This window comes from Pristiophorus japonicus, chromosome 10 (genome assembly GCF_044704955.1).
Source record: "Pristiophorus japonicus isolate sPriJap1 chromosome 10, sPriJap1.hap1, whole genome shotgun sequence".
Classification (NCBI taxonomy): domain Eukaryota; kingdom Metazoa; phylum Chordata; class Chondrichthyes; family Pristiophoridae; genus Pristiophorus; species Pristiophorus japonicus.
The window spans coordinates 80,570,946-80,587,067 of record NC_091986.1 but is presented as its reverse complement, the minus strand read 5'-3'; the positions used below and the strand labels follow the sequence as shown (position 1 = coordinate 80,587,067).

Below are 16,122 nucleotides of genomic sequence, written 5' to 3'. Positions count from 1 at the left end.
TAACTGGTCACAGAGTGACCTTTTCTCAAATATGGGCCTCGTGTGCATTTATACTGTATTTAAGGACATATTACTATCCTTTTGTGTTTCATGCACAAGTACCCCCAGGTCCCGCTGTACTGCGGCACTTTGCAATCTTTCTCCATTTAAATAATAACTTGCTCTTTGATTTTTTTCTGCCAAAGTGCATGATCACACACTTTCCAACATTATACTCCATCTGTCAAATTTTTGCCCACTCACTTAGCCTGTCTATGTCCTTTTGCAGATTTTTTGTGTCCTCCTCACACATTGCTTTTCCTCCCATCTTTGTTTCATCAGAAAACTTGGCTACGTTACACTCAGTCCCTTCTTCCAAGTCGTTAATATAGATTGTAAATAGTTGGGGTCCCAGCACTGATCCCTGCGGCACTCCACTAGTTACTGGTTGGCAACCAGAAAAAGTACCATTTATCCCGACTCGCTGTTCTCTTTTAGTTAGCCAATCCTCTATACATGCTAATATATTACCGCCAACCCCGTGAGCTTTTATCTTGTGCAGTTACCTTTTATGTGGCACCTTGTCAAATGCCTTTTGGAAGTCCAAATACAGCACATCCACTGGTTCCCCTTTATCCACCCTGTTCGTTACATCCTCAAAGAACTCCAGCAAATTTGTCAAACATGACTTTCCCTTCATAAATCCAGCTGACTCTTCCTGACCGAATTTTGCTTTTCCAAATGTCCTGCTACTGCTTCTTTAATAATGGACTCTAACATTTTTCCAACCACAGATGTTAGGCTAACTGGTCTGTAGGTTCCTACTTTTTGTCTGCCTCCTTTTTTTATTAGGGGCGTTACATTTGCAGATTTCCAATCTGCTGGGACCTCCCCAGAATCCAGGGAATTTTGGCATATTACAGCCATTGCATCCCACGATCCCTGCCATTACTTCTCTTAAGACCCTAGGATGCAAGCCATCTGCCTTAAGTCCCATTATCTTACTGAGTACCACCTCCTTAGTTATTGTGATTGTGTTAAGTTCCGCCCCCCCTATAGCCCCTTGACTATCCACTGTTGGGATATTGTTTGTGTCCTCTATCGTAAAGACTGATACAAAATATTTGTTCAGAATTTCTGCCATCACCATGTTCCCCATTACTAATTCCCCGGTCTCGTCCTCGAAGGGACTAACATTTACTTTAGCCACTCTTTTCCTTTTTGCTTACCTATAGAAATTTGCAGCAGAACTGTCAATTGCACCCAAAGCGGAAACTCTAACCCCATATTTTTTGGCTGGTGTTGGTTGAGGAAAAAAAGTTGGCCACTACACCAGAAAGAACTTCCTGTTCTTCTATCAAATAATGGAACTGGAATAGGCTGAAAGCCTGAATTTAACATCTCATCAGAAAGTTGGCCCCTCTGACAATGGAGCATTCCCTCAGCACTGGACTGAAACATCAGCCTATATTTTGTACTTAAAACCAAAATTGGGTTTGAATTCACAATGATCTTACTCAGAACTAAAGAAATACCAATTGGGCCAAATGTACTTATTTTAACTTTATTAATGCTAAGATTATTAACAACCTGCACACCTCATAAAACAAAGCAACTATACACTATTGGAAACTTAACAATCAGAGAGCAGACTTCTATTATATTGTTATCCCAGACCTCATTGCCACTTGTTAGATGTGACAAAACTAATTTTGGTTTAGAAATGCAATCAATTGTGATGTATTTCACTCCAACAAATAAAAACAGCTGTATAGAGGTCACATTGCTCTGTAACATAGCTAGCACATGAACCGAATGTACGTTAAGAAGAGTATTTTTTTTATTTCCCTCTCTTTATTTCTCTTTCTGTACCTGATATGACCTTGAATTCACCCAATCTAATTCACCCTCCTTTTCAGTCCTTCCTCTGTTTATTTCTCAATCCTTTACCTCATTGGTCAAGGTGGTACACTGTTGTCCCATTGTTCACTAAGGTCCCAGATGCCCTGTTGCCCTCACTGTGCACGTACTTCCAGTAACTTTGGCGTGCACAACCAAGTCTACCTAATGGGGCACAACGTGAGATGCCCCACTGCAGCAAAATCAGACCCAAGGTCAAATCAGGTACAGAAAGAAAAATAAAGAGAGGGAAAGAACGATTGGCTCAAGAGAAAGAGAAAAAAAGAGACAGAAAGCAAAATTTTTTAAAAAAATTTCAATTTAAAATTTGACTTTCAAAAATCTCCAACAATTCACTACTTGAAGGAATTAAACTCCACATTTTATTTGTTCACTTTCTGGACCAGAGGAGTTAATTGGCAGTGATTAACAATTATCACACTGTTAATGGGCCAAAAAATTTGTGTCAAAATAATGGTGAGGCTAATGGCACTTATCGTTATTTACGCGCAAATGCTGCAGCAACTTCAGGCGAGAGCAAAAGCATGATTATACATGAAAATCGAGAAGTTGCTGTCATGAGATGCACCGCTCCACTATTAGGTTCAGGAAAACATCATCTTGCAGTCTGACAAACCATTTGAATATATTGAGTGGTGTGAAGTTTCTGTGTTTGCATGGTAGATACCAAGTAAACCACGGAAAGTTATGTCAAGACATTTCAAGTCTAAGTACACTTTTAACGACGTGATATGTATTCATTACTGCAGGTCAACCTCTCTCATTCTGACAATTAATTATTGCAAATGTGGAATCTCATTCCTTCAGGTTTTAATTGATGCTGGAGTTTATTTTTAATTAAATTACAATTATTTTTAACTTTTTCCTTCTCTTTTTTTCTCTCATAATACAATCTTTTTTCCTTCTCTTTATGTACCTGATTTGCCATTGAATTCACCACTCAAACTAACATTTCCTTGTTCAAATCTTGCATAGTTAATTTTACAATCCTTCAATCTGATTGGTTAAGGAAAGACATAAGAACAGAATAAGAACATAAGAATTAGGAACAGGAGTAGGCCATCTAACCCCTCGAGCCTTCTCCGCCATTCAACAAGATCATGGCTGATCTGGCCGTGGACTCAGCTCCACTTACCCGCCCGCTCCCCATAACCCTTAATTCCCTTATTGGTTAAAAATCTATCTATCTGTGACTTGAATACATTCAATGAGCTATCCTCAACTGCTTCCTTGGGCAGAGAATTCCACAGATTCACAACCCTCTGGGAGAAGAAATTCCTTCTCAACTCGGTTTTAAATTGGCTCCCCCGTATTTTGAGGTTGTGCCCCCTAGTTCTAGTCTCCCCGACCAGTGGAAACAACCTCTCTGCCTCTATCTTGTCTATCCCTTTCATTATTTTAAATGTTTCTATAAGATCACCCCTCATCCTTCTGAACTCCAATGAGTAAAGACACAGTCTACTCAATCTATCATCATAAGGTAACCTCCTCATCTCTGGAATCAACCTAGTGAATCGTCTCTGTACCCCCTCCAAAGCCAGTATATCCTTCCTTAAGTAAGGTGACCAAAACTGCACAGTACTCCAGGTGCGGCCTCACCAATACCCTATACAGTTGCAGAAGGACCTCCCTGCTTTTGTACTCCATCCCTCTCGCAATGAAGGCCAACATTCCATTCGCCTTCCTGATTACCTGCTGCACCTGCAAACTAACTTTTTGGGATTCATGCACAAGGATCCCCAGGTCCCTCTGCACCGCAGTATGTTGTAATTTCTCCCCATTCAAATAATAGTCCCTTTTTTTGTTTTTTTCCCCAAGGTGGATGACCTCACACTTTCCGACATTGTATTCCATCTGCCAAACCTTAGCCCATTCGCTTAACCTATCTAAATCTCTTTGCAGCATCTCTGTGTCCTCTACACAACCCGCTTTCCCACTAATCTTTGTGTCATCTGCAAGTTTTGTTACACTACACTCTGTCCCCTCTTCCAGGTCATCTATGTATATTGTAAACAGTTGTGGTCCCAGCACCGATCCCTGTGGCACACCACTAACCACCGATTTCCAACCCAAAAAGGACCCATTTATCCCGACTCTCTGCTTTCTTTAGCCAGCCAATTCTCTATCCATGCTAATACATTTCCACTGACCCCGCGTACCTTTATCTTCTGCAGTAACCTTTTGTGTGGCACCTTATCGAATGCCTTTTGAAAATCTAAATACATCACATCCATCGGTACACCTCTATCCACCATGCTCGTTATATCCTCAAAGAAGTCCAGTAAATTAGTTCAACATGATTTCCCCTTCATGAATCCATGCTGCGTCTGCTTGATTGCGCTATTCCTAGCTCGATGTCCCGCTATTTCTTCCTTAATGATAGTTTCAAGCATTTTCCCCACTACAGATGTTAAACTAACCGGCCTATAGTTACCTGCCTTTTGTCTGCCCCCTTTTTTAAACAGAGGCATTACATTAGCTGCTTTCCAATCCGCTGGTACCTCCCCAGAGTCCAGAGAATTTTTGTAGATTATAACGAATGCATCTGCTATAACTTCCGCCATCTCTTTTAATACCCTGGGATGCATTTCGTCAGAACCAGGGGACTTGTCTACCTTGAGTCCCATTAGCCTGTCCAGCACAACCCCCCTAGTGATAGTGATTGTCACCAGGTCCTCCCTTCCCACATTCCTGTGACCAGCAATTTTTGGCATGGTTTCTGTGTCTTCCACTGTGAAGACCGAAGCAAAATAATTGTTTAAGGTCTCAGCCATTTCCACATTTCCCATTATTAAATCCCCCTTCTCATCTTCTAAGGGACCAACATTTACTTTAGTCACTCTTTTCCGTTTTATATATCTGTAAAAGCTTTTACTATCGGTTTTTATGTTTTGCGCAAGTTTACCTTCGTAATCTATCTTTCCTTTTTTTATTGCTTTCTTAGTCATTCTTTGCTGTCGTTTAAAATTTTCCCAATCTTCTATTTTCCCACTAACCTTGGCCACCTTATACGCATTGGTTTTTAATTTGATACTCTCCTTAATTTCCCTGGTTATCCACGGCTGGTTATCCCTTCTCTTACCACCCTTCTTTTTCATTGGAATATATTTTTGTTGAGCACTATGAAAGAGCTCCTTAAAAGTCCTCCACTGTTCCTCAATTGTGCCACCATTTAGTCTGTGTTTCCAGTCTACTTTAGCCAACTCTGCCCTCATCCCACTGTAGTCCCCTTTGTTTAAGCATAGTATGCTCGTTTGAGACACGACTTCCTCACCCTCAATCTGTATTACAAATTCAACCATACTGTGATCACTCATTCCGAGAGTATCTTTTACTTGGAGATCGTTTATTATTCCTGTCTCATTGCAGAGGACCAGATCTAAGATAGCTTGCTCCCTTGTAGGTTCTGTAACATACTGTTCTAAGAAACAATCCCGTATGCATTTGTAGGGGAGGACGAAAACCCCCTCATTTTACCCAGAAGGAAAAGGGCTGTGGGATCAGTCTGTGCTGTGAATTGAAACCGATGGAAGGAAAACTTTGGGACACAAATGGAGATCCCCCCCCCAGTGTTTGGACTCATAGGAAAGGGAATTTAATTTGGAACTATCTACCAGAAAGTTTGAAATCCTAAAGTGCACATGGAAGAACTTTAATCGAATTTGGGATTTTTTTAAAGGTCTGCAAGAAAAGGGGTGGAGTCAATATCAAAAGGGCCAGTTTGGACATTGGAACTAATCAAATTGTCTGGGAACTGTATACCCTCGAAACTTGCCCCTTGAAAACATTAGCATTTGAACAATGCCACATACATATTCCAACACCTTTTTCATCAGGCATAGAAATATTTGGCTCAGGCCAGACTAGCACAATGGCTACAGGAGGCCAATGCAATCAACACCCACTCAAACCTTGAGTAGGTTAAGATCAGTGGGAAAAAAAACTAAAAACCTCAAACTGCTGCATTTTTCAAAATCAAAAGTCCACCAATGAGAAGAAACGACTTCAGCAGGAGAGGCGGACTGGATAATCTGGCTATAAAAAAGGGGTTTCTGACGTAGTGGTATAGAGGAGTGATGATTTTCCCTGCCCTCATGATTCAACAACCACAACCACAGGCTTCTCGACACTGAAGGAAAACCAGTGTCCGAAGACACCAAAGATAGAAGAAACAAACCACCAGACTGCGGAAGGCACAGTAGTGAGTATAACCTCTGGTCCCCAGAACTCCCAACTCAGTTAGGCCAGGAAAGGTGGGAGGTGGGGCATTGTACTGCTAAACTGGTGTAAAGATTTTCGTTGTGTCCGTTTAGTGGGATTTAGGGGGATTGTTTTGTTGGTGTATTGCTGTTTGTTGAGTTATACCTTGCCAAATAAATTGGAAGCCTAAAGTTCCTCTTGGAATCACCTTGTCTCAGTTCTATTGTATTACATCTCCTGATCGTGAGTCTTATGTCAGAACCGTGTAAGGGAAGCTAGGAGCGCCTCGAAAATGCTCAACTGTGTGTCACAGGCTAGGGAAGAAGGGGTTAGGAGTGTTTGACACTCACAGGTGCCTCACAGGCTTGGCATAAGCTGTGGGGATGCACAAGTCTCAAAACCCCCTTCATGAGCTGTGGACACAGTCTCTCTAGCGGTGCTCTTGCAGCACTCAGGGTACCTCACAGGCCAGGCATAAGCTGTGAGGGCAGAAGCCCAGAGAGAGACACCCAAGGAACAACAACAACCCTGTGAAAACCCCTTACACATTCTATGAATTCCTCCTCCAGGCTACCCCGTGCGAGTTGATTTGACCAACCGATATATAGGTTAAAATCCCCCATGATTACTGCCGTTCCTTTTTCACATGCCTCCATTATTTCCTTGATTATTGCCCGCCCCACCGTGAAGTTATTATTTGGGGGCCTATAAACTACGCCCACCAGTGACTTTTTCCCCTTACTATCTCTAATCTCCACCCACAATGATTCAACATTTTGTTCATCAGAGCCAATATCGTCTCTCACAATTGCCCTGATATCATCCTTCATTAACAGAGCTACCCCACCTCCTTTCCCTTTTTGTCTATCTTTCTAAATCGTCAGATACCCCTGTATGTTTAATTCCCAGTCTTGGCCACCCTGCAACCATGTTTCTGTAATGGCCACCAAATCATACCCATTTGTAATGATTTGTGCCGTCAACTCATTTACTTTATTTCGAATGCTGCGTGCGTTTAGGTAGAGTGTTTTAATACTAGTTTTTAATCCATGATTTTTAGTTTTGACCCCTCCTGCAGCCCCTTTACATTCAGTGGCCCTTTTTGCTTTTTGCCTTGGGTTTCTCTGCCCTCCACTTTTACTCATCTCCTTTCTGTCTTTTGCTTTTGTCTCCTTTTTGTTTCCCTCTGTCTCCCTGCATTGGTTCCCATCCCCCTGCCACATTAGTTTAACTCCTCCCCAACAGCACTAGCAAACACTCCCCCGAGGACATTGGTTCCGGTACTGCCGAGGTGCAGACCGTCCGGTTTGTATTGGTCCCACCTCCCCCAGAATCGGTTCCAATGCCCCAGGAATTTGAATCCCTCCCTGCTGCACCACTGCTCAAGCCACGTATTCATCTGAGCTATCCTGCGATTCCTACTCTGACTAGCACGTGGCACTGGTAGCAATCCTGAGATTACTACTTTTGAGGTCCTACATTTTAATTTAGCTCCTAGCTCCTTAAATTCATCTCGTAGGACCTCATCCCTTTTTTTACCTATATCGTTGGTACCAATGTGCACCACGACAACTGGCTGTTCACCCTCCCTTTTCAGAATGTCCTGCACCTGCTCCGAGACATCCTTGACCCTTGCACCAGGGAGGCAACATACCATCCTGGAGTCTCGGTTGCGGCCGCAGAAACGCCTATCTATTCCCCTTACAATCGAATCCCCTATCAGTATCGCTCTCCCACTCTTTTTCCTGCCCTCCTGTGCAGCAGAGCCACAGGGAAAGACACAGTCACTTTCCCTGTTTAAGAGCAACTATTTCCACCTCCGTAACATCGTCCGTCTCTGCCCTTGCCTCAGCTCATCTGCTGCTGAAGCCCTCATTCATGCCTTTGTTACCTCTAGGCTAGTCTCCCACATTCTACCCTACATAAACTTAAGGTGATCCAAAACTCGGCAGCCCAGTCCATGTCCTAACTCGCACCAATTCCCGCTCACCCATCACCCCTGTGCTCGTTGACCGACATTGGCTTCCGGTTAAGCAAAACCTCGATTTCAAAATTCTCATCCTTGTTTTCAAATTCCTCCATGGCCTCACCCCTCCCTATCCCTGTAATCTCCTCCAGACCCACAACCCCCTGAGATGTCTGCGCTCCTCTAATTCTGCCCTCTTGAGCATCCCTGGTTATAATCGCTCAACCATTGGTGGCCGTGTCTTCTGTTGCCAAGGCCCAAGCTTTGGAACTCCCTGCCTAAACCTCTCTGCCTCTCTACCTCTCCTTCCTTCTTCAAGACACTACTTAACACCTACCCCTTTGCCCAAGCTTTTGATCACCTACCCCAGTTTCTACTTGTGCGGCTCGGTGTCAAATTTTTTGTCTGAAAATACGCTTGTGAAACACTTTGGGACATTTTACTAAATAAAAATACAAATTGTTGTTATTGATCAAATACATTGGTAAAGGAAAGTATATAAATGCAGTCCTAGTCATGAACTAGTCTTCTACACTTGGTAAGTGGGAAACATTTGTTAATCAGGTCAATGCTCAGTTTTCATTGATAGTTCTGTTGCAGTTTCTTAATCTCAGTTTAATTTGAATGCTTTTGGAAATAGTGAGTAATTTCAAAGTAATATTTATTGAGCTTCTCCAATGGATCAATAGGTCAAAATTAACCAACCAGAATGGTCATGAACCACGCAGACCAGGAAGATATGTAATTTAATCCCTGGTTTATAATTATTTTGCTGATTTCATCTAGGGTGGTAGGAAAGGTGATATGATTGGTCCAAGTGTCTCTGAGCTAGGGAAGTGAACACTGAATTGGGTTCATGCTCCTGATCACTATCCATTGACCCCCATGTTGGAGAATGCATGTGTGCAGGTTTTGGGTGAGAAGGACAGGACCAGATTTGGCTATGTTGCCTCTTATAGTTGAATAATACACCTACACTCAATGTCCAGGCTCACGCAAGTAAAGTGACCAATTGTGTGAAGATTTTCAGGGCACCCTGTACCCATGGAACTATAATCCTTGTGTGGCACCACCTTTGGAAAAGGAGGGTTAAAAGGAAGATATAAATTAGAAATAAAATTAAATAGTGTTCTCCCAAATAAATGTAAAGTTGAACTAAATTGCCATTAACTACTAGAGTTTCTCATCTCGACTATAGTAGCCACTGGAATGAGTACTCTTAATTCAAAGTCGATTCGTTCACATTTTCTTTAGCACTGGATTCCCATTTTGCTGTGTTGTTTATTTTACTTAATAAAATTATTGGATAATTTGATTTTTTTTAGTGTTAAAAATACTTTTAATAGGTGTGGAATGTATTATATTTGAAGTTAATTTATCATTTACACTTTTAAAAAACGCAATGTTTCTCTTGAGGCATTTAAAGTCAAAATAAAACATCGAGTTTCTCATCAAATTCCTAAATAAATGATCTGTTCCAGGAGGAAATTACGTGAGAGGGAATATGAGAGGTGTGTGTTTGAATTAGAGAGAGCAGTGGGGGCTAGGCGGAGATTATTAGCTATTCAGAGCACGTTGCTACCTGGTGTTGTAGAGACTGGGGTTTTACACAGGCACGGAGCGGCAGTGCAGCGCAGATACCATGGCAGAAACTTCAGAAAAAGTCCCCATAGCCCTGGCAGGACCAGCTGACGTGGAGCAATGCCTACCACCTGTAAGTACTTTGGAAACAGAAAAAAGTCCTCGAAAGTCTCAATTACTGCTACTTTTCGATTAATATTTTAGAACAGACTCGATCCAAACTTTCAAAGCTTAGCAAATAGTGTCTAGAGATTTGTAAATCACATCAACCTTTAAGCGTTTCTTCGATCATGAGGAAATGGATTGATTAGTAATTGCAAACCATTTGTTTTTGTTGTTTTATATTGCAAGAATGTGTGTTTTATCAAATTCTTCCAAAGGCCAGGATTTCAAAGTGGTTCACTGCAGGAACCGAAGTGGTAACTCTGGGGATCAGTATAAGTGGCACCGAAATGGCTGCTGCCAGGCATCGTTTTATCCAGCAGACTTCATACCGTTGCGCCGGGTTAGGTGCAATACAAGTTCCTCCAGCAGCCTTTTTTAATGTCAGTTTCTTTCTGATGGTCAGTTTCCAATGAAATCTACTTTTGAAAGTTACATTTGTGAGCACAGCATACATGAGCTGTGTAGCGGTGCAGTGTGTCCTTGCTCTGTGTTTAATGTTATATGGACCTTTTTTTTTAGATCACTGTAGTTTAAGAATTGCTTTCCGTCTGTTTTAAAGGCATATGCCGTGGCCGTCAAACCCTCCAGCAGCAGCCGCCTGCTGAAGATCGGCGCCGTAGTTCTCATCACCGGCGCTGCACTGCTCGTCCTCGGAGCCATTGGTGCTTTTTACTTCTGGAAGATCAATGACAAAAATGTAAGCAACGCATCCCAGTATTTTATTAAATTATCCCCCCCACCCACCCCCTTTCCCCTTCAAATGGAAATGTGAAGCTGGCGGTTAGCTGGGTCATAGCCTATAGGTGTGGCAGCGATCAGCCTGTCTGGGAAAGTTTGATGGTCTCTTGGCTGCACTAGGGCCGGCTGGTGTGGCGCCGTTTACTCATTTCACAGAATCACCTCCCTATGCAGATCACTGCCGACTGCGGGACTGCATTCCCTTTCACTCCGGATAGTTGTGCAGTGTCGAACCAGAATCCAGGCTGTACTGTCTTAACTGCCCCGTTAATTTTGCGGAAAAATGCAGATGTCTAGAAGTTCTGGCAATAACCCGGGCTAGTGTTAATATCATCGCCAGTGATGTACAGAAGGCGGAGAATGTCAATCAATATTTGACCGTAGTTAAAACTGACCAGGATTGACATATTTTTTTAATGATTAAAATAATGAACCAAGCTGATGTTCCATGCGTGTCGGGATTCAGGAACACGCAGCGATTTCTCCTCCTGCACCCTCTCCTATTTGTAACTAACAGTTCGGTAAAGTTTTGGAGCACATCTCTGCCCAAACCAACCCCCTAGGTCAAAGATGATGGTTATTTAGCAATAAACTAATATTGGGATAGGATGACTTCCCGATGTTTACACTTGCTCATTCGAGATAAATGTGGATTTTAAACAGCCGCTAAAAAGACTCTGGAGCCAAGGCTGTCGTTTCTCAGAGAGAGGAATCTAGGAATCCAGTTTAGGACAAGGCCGTCCTTATAGTGTGGAATTCCATCGATGAGAGAGGCTGCCCTGTTGGCACTGCAAGAAGAATCTAGCAGTCAGGATTTTCCACTGGATGTGAGATGAATAGTCATGATTTCTTGAGAGCAGCCATTTTCTGTTCTTGGTAAATACACATTAAATAAACTAAATGACTCGGCTGATAACGTCTGGAAGCCCAAGAAAATGGAAATGGAGGGTTATTGGACCTTGTCCGAACCAAGAGGGTGATTTTCAGCTGTTACCTGTTCCATTTGTGCTGGAACTTAAAGCAGCTGGCAGTAGAAAATCGGAAAAATAATTGTCTACCTTTGGCTGCCCAAGTCTAGCCCACCTACCTGAAATAGATAAGGAGCCCTATTAAAATATTTAAATCAGGGTCCTATCTGTGCCAGATGGAGAGCCCGGGTACCATTTTCATATCCAGTGTACTCGGGTTGAGTGGCCTAACCAGTGGTTGTTAATGGGAGTTCAGAAAATGGCCCCCAAATATTTTTTTAAACAGCAATTTTTGGGGACCAGGTTCGAACCTCTCACTGGAGCCATTGGTACTGCCCACTCCATGTGTGCCAGTTGAAAATCACCCCAAAAGCTTTTTTTCTGGCTTGTTAGTTCCTTTACTCATTCATTCCTATTTCTTCAGTTCCCCAAGAAGACTGATGATGTCAGTGTCAGTTATAAACAGGACTAAACACTATGAGACTATTTTCGTACTATCGGTATGGTAGCATAGCAGTTACTGGACTAATAATCTCATGAGAACACGAGGCCAAATCTCACCAGCTCATCAGTTTGAAGATTTGAATTCAGATTTAAAATTTTGGAAATCAAAAGCTGGTATCTGTAAAAGTGACCACTAAACTGTTGGATTATTGTAAAAACCCAACTGACTCACTAATGACCTTTAGAGAAGAAAATCTGCCCTCTTTACCTGGTCTGGCTTATTTGTGACTCCAGTCTCACACCAATGTGATTGAGTTGTAGTGGCCCAGCAAGCCAGTCAGTTGTATAAAACTGCTAGCAGTGGTTCAAGAAGAAGGTCCATCACCATCTTCGCATGGAAATTAGGGATGGGCAAAAATGCAGGCCTCACCAGCGATGACCATTAATTTACGATAATGTTTTTGAATACAAAGTTGCCTTCTTGTTCATGGTGGTCATAGTAATTATTTTATGAGCATTAGAACTGATAGGAACAGTCTATTTGGTTCAATAAGCCTCCCTCTTTTCCAGAGATCTGTCCCACCTTCTCATCATATTCCTCAGACCCTTCTCTCTACACAAACACATATATCATCATCATCATCATAGGCAGTCCCTCAGAATTGGGAAAAACTTGCTTCCAACTCTTAAAATGAGTCCTTAGGTGGCTATTGAACCCCTTATGTTGTCTGCTTCAATGATTTTCTTTGGTAACTTACCCTAGAACTGTCTTACTGTTTGGAATTCCCTCCCTCAACCTCTCTGCCTCTTTAGCTATTTCACCTCTTTTGAGATACTCCGTAATACCTACCTCTTTTTTTGTCAATCTTAATATTTCTTTAGTTGGCTTCTGTCAAATGTTGTTTGATAATCACTCCTGTGAGCACCTTGGGATGTTTTACTACATTGAAGTGTGACATAAATGCAAGTTGTTGTTGCTGTTGAGCTGAATTAGATTTTTATTTCAGTAATGATACCTTCAGTAATAATACCTTCAATAAGAATACATGTGATGAGCAAAATGTGTGAATTATTTCTAAATATGAGTATCATAACCTGGTTACTGGTGTGTTTAGATTATGTTTGCCTCCTAATGCAAATTATCCAGTGCAAAATCATAATTCAACAGTATACTCATCTTGAGAGCAGTTGGGAATGTTTTAATTACTAATTTGGTCACAACTTTTCTAACCTCAGGCTTATGTTCTTTCTGAACAGTTGTTAAAAAATTAAGTAATATGTAAATATAGAAGATTATAATGGCATTTTAAATAAATATTTATTCAAAATTTGAAGTATGACTAAAATAAAATGTTTCCATCTATCAGCTGACTTTAGCCCAGCTAACTTCCAAGTTATTAAGGTAAATATATCTTTAGATTCTGATGTAATGCTAAAAATGATCTTCTTCTCCCTCCAATTTAATGTGAAATAAAAGGAGATCATTGCTGTCACGAGGCCTGCCATTTTGGCGCCATACCAGTGCAGGAACAGTGCAGTAGCAGCTGCTTATCCCTGCACTCCACTGGCTGATTGGTTCATCATTAGATCTGTTATATAATAGTAGACACAGGAATTTTGAAAGAGCTTTTATTCAATGAAGTGAGGGAAGAAATAAAACAAATAGATTGAGGGAGGTTGTGAACAACACTTCAACATTCTACCAGGAACTCCTACATGGTAAGCGAGCCCCAGGTGGGCAGAGGAAATGCTTCAAGGACACCTTCAAAGGCTCCTTGATAAAAGTGCAATATCTCCACCATCCCTGGCCCAAGACCGCCCAAAATGGAGGAAGAGCATCCGGGAGGGCGCTGAGCACCTCGAGTCTCGTCGCTGAGAGCATGCAGAAATCAAGCACAGACAGCGGAAGGAGTGTGCGGCAAACCAGGCTCACCACTCACCCTTTCCTTCAACCACTTGTCTGCCCCACCTGTGACAGAGACTGTAATTCCCGCATTGGACTGTACAGTCACCTGAGAATTCACATTTAGAGTGGAAGCAAGTCTTCCTCGATTTTGAGGGACTGCCTATGATGATGATGATAAGATAAATGGAACACCTTTAAAGGCATAATTCTGATCATGCAGGATATATACATGCTCAAAACCAACAACCTGAGACTAAACACACATGATCCTAACTGGATCAGCAAATAAATTAAAATTGGAAAAGGGGAAAATGATGTGTACAAATCCCACAGGGAGAAAAAAGGGGCTCACTGGGATGGATACAAGAAATTACAGAGAATGTGATCAGAGAGAATGAGGTGGTGGGGGGCATAGCAGCTGAAACTAAGCATAACAGTTTACAAATGCAGATTCCTGTACCATAATAGCAAGAGGGTAGTGAGAGAAGAGGTGAAAACCACACAAGATGCAATAGGCTTCAAACTCAGACTGGGCACAAAATAGTAGAATGACTAATTCCTCTAAATAGTTACAAAGCAAAGGATGAGCAACATCTCTTCTCTAAACAAAGATATCCCAAGTAAAATCAAAGACTTTTTTACAAATGAGATGGAAGACCTAGACAGGCTAAGTAGACTCAAAACAAATATCATAGGATGCTGAAAAAAAACAGGAAAAAAATTTGAGAGCACTGATGATTATTGTGAGGGAGTTATTGGACACTGTAAAGATGCTAGGAGATTGGAAATAGGCTAAGGCGCACCACATATTCAAAACGGCTGTCAAATTAGACATGGGCAACCACAGACCCACTCACCTTCCATTCCATGTAAAATAATAGAATTGATTATCAGGAGTACACTTGAGAATCAACTGTACAACAATAAGCTACCTAACAGTAGTCAGCATAGATTCAAAAGTGGAAGATTCTGCCTGACCAATCTCCTCAACTTTGAGAAAGTAACGACTCAAGTGGACTGTGGTAAGCCCAATTGCAAGATGCACTGTGACTTTCAAAAGATAAAATTCCACACGAGGGGCTATAAGTTAGACTCAAAACTGTGTTGATTCAGAGTATGGATAATGAAGTGGTTGAAGGGTAGGTGACAATGAGTACTCATTAATTACGTTGGAATGATGTGGGATGGGGAGCTACTATGTTGGGTGCCTCAGGGTCGGCGCTGGGACCACTACATTTCTAATTTATATAGATGACCTGGATCAGAAACTTAAATGCAAAGTGGCCAAATTTACAGATGAGATTAAACTCGGAGAGGTAGTGGGGAAGCCGCCCAGAAATTACAGAATGAGTTGGACAAGATATGTAAGTGAGAGATAAAATTTGATGCAGGCAAATATAAAGTGCTACATATAGAAGAAAAAAAATAATATGCTTACTCCATAAATGGTGATGAAATAGTTAAGGATGGAGTTGAAAGAGACCGATGCATCATAGTTGATTCAATGCAATAATCAAAAATGTTAGTAAGATATTGAACTATATAGCCAAAATGGTAGAATATCATTTTTGAGGAGTAATGATCAAATTTAAGAGTGCTCTAGTCAGACTGCATCTTGAATACTGCTTTCACTTCTAGTCACCAAGAAAGAAGAGATATTCTAGTGCTGGTAGCAACATTGACAAAAGGCTGATTCCCAGTGTTTAGGGGGCTGAGTTGTGAGGAATTATTGGAAAATGTTAGACTTTTCAGCCTGCAAGGAAGGTGCCTGGGAGGTGACCTTCTAGAGGAAGATAAGATTGTTAATTGCAACTGTTAACCCAGAATATTAATTTAAATTTAACTGCAAAGGGTAGAACTACGGGGCACAGATTTATACTAGAACAGTTTATTTTAAGACAGCTATCAGGATAGTTTTCATGACACAAACAGTCCTGCCACATCCAGTCATGAATGGTGGTGGACAATTAAACAACCGATGGGAGGAGGAGGCTCCATGAACATCTCCATCCTCAATGATGGTGTAATCCAGCACGTGAGTGCAAAACACAAGGCTGACGTATTTGCAATCATCTTCAGCCAGAAGTGCCAAGTGGGTGATCCATCGCGGCCTCCTCCTGAGGCCCTCACCATCACAGAAACCAGTATTCAGCCAATTCGATTCACTCTACGTGGTATCAAGAAGTGGCTGAGTGCACTGGATACAGCAAAGGCTATGGGCCCCGACAACATCCCGGCTGTCGTGCTGAAGACTT

The 16,122-nt window shown here is 41.8% G+C and overlaps 1 protein-coding gene across 1 annotated transcript in view; it reads left to right on the top strand.

Moving 5' to 3' along the window:
- The first annotated feature begins 9,624 nt into the window (after positions 1-9,624).
- Positions 9,625-16,122, top strand: part of cnmd (chondromodulin) — a 79,634-nt gene continuing 73,136 nt past the window's right edge. The window contains exons 1-2 of the mRNA XM_070891875.1: positions 9,625-9,779; positions 10,371-10,508. Of these exons, the coding sequence (XP_070747976.1) occupies positions 9,708-9,779; positions 10,371-10,508 (210 nt within the window). The 5' untranslated portion in view covers positions 9,625-9,707. The remainder of the gene's footprint in view (positions 9,780-10,370; positions 10,509-16,122) is intronic.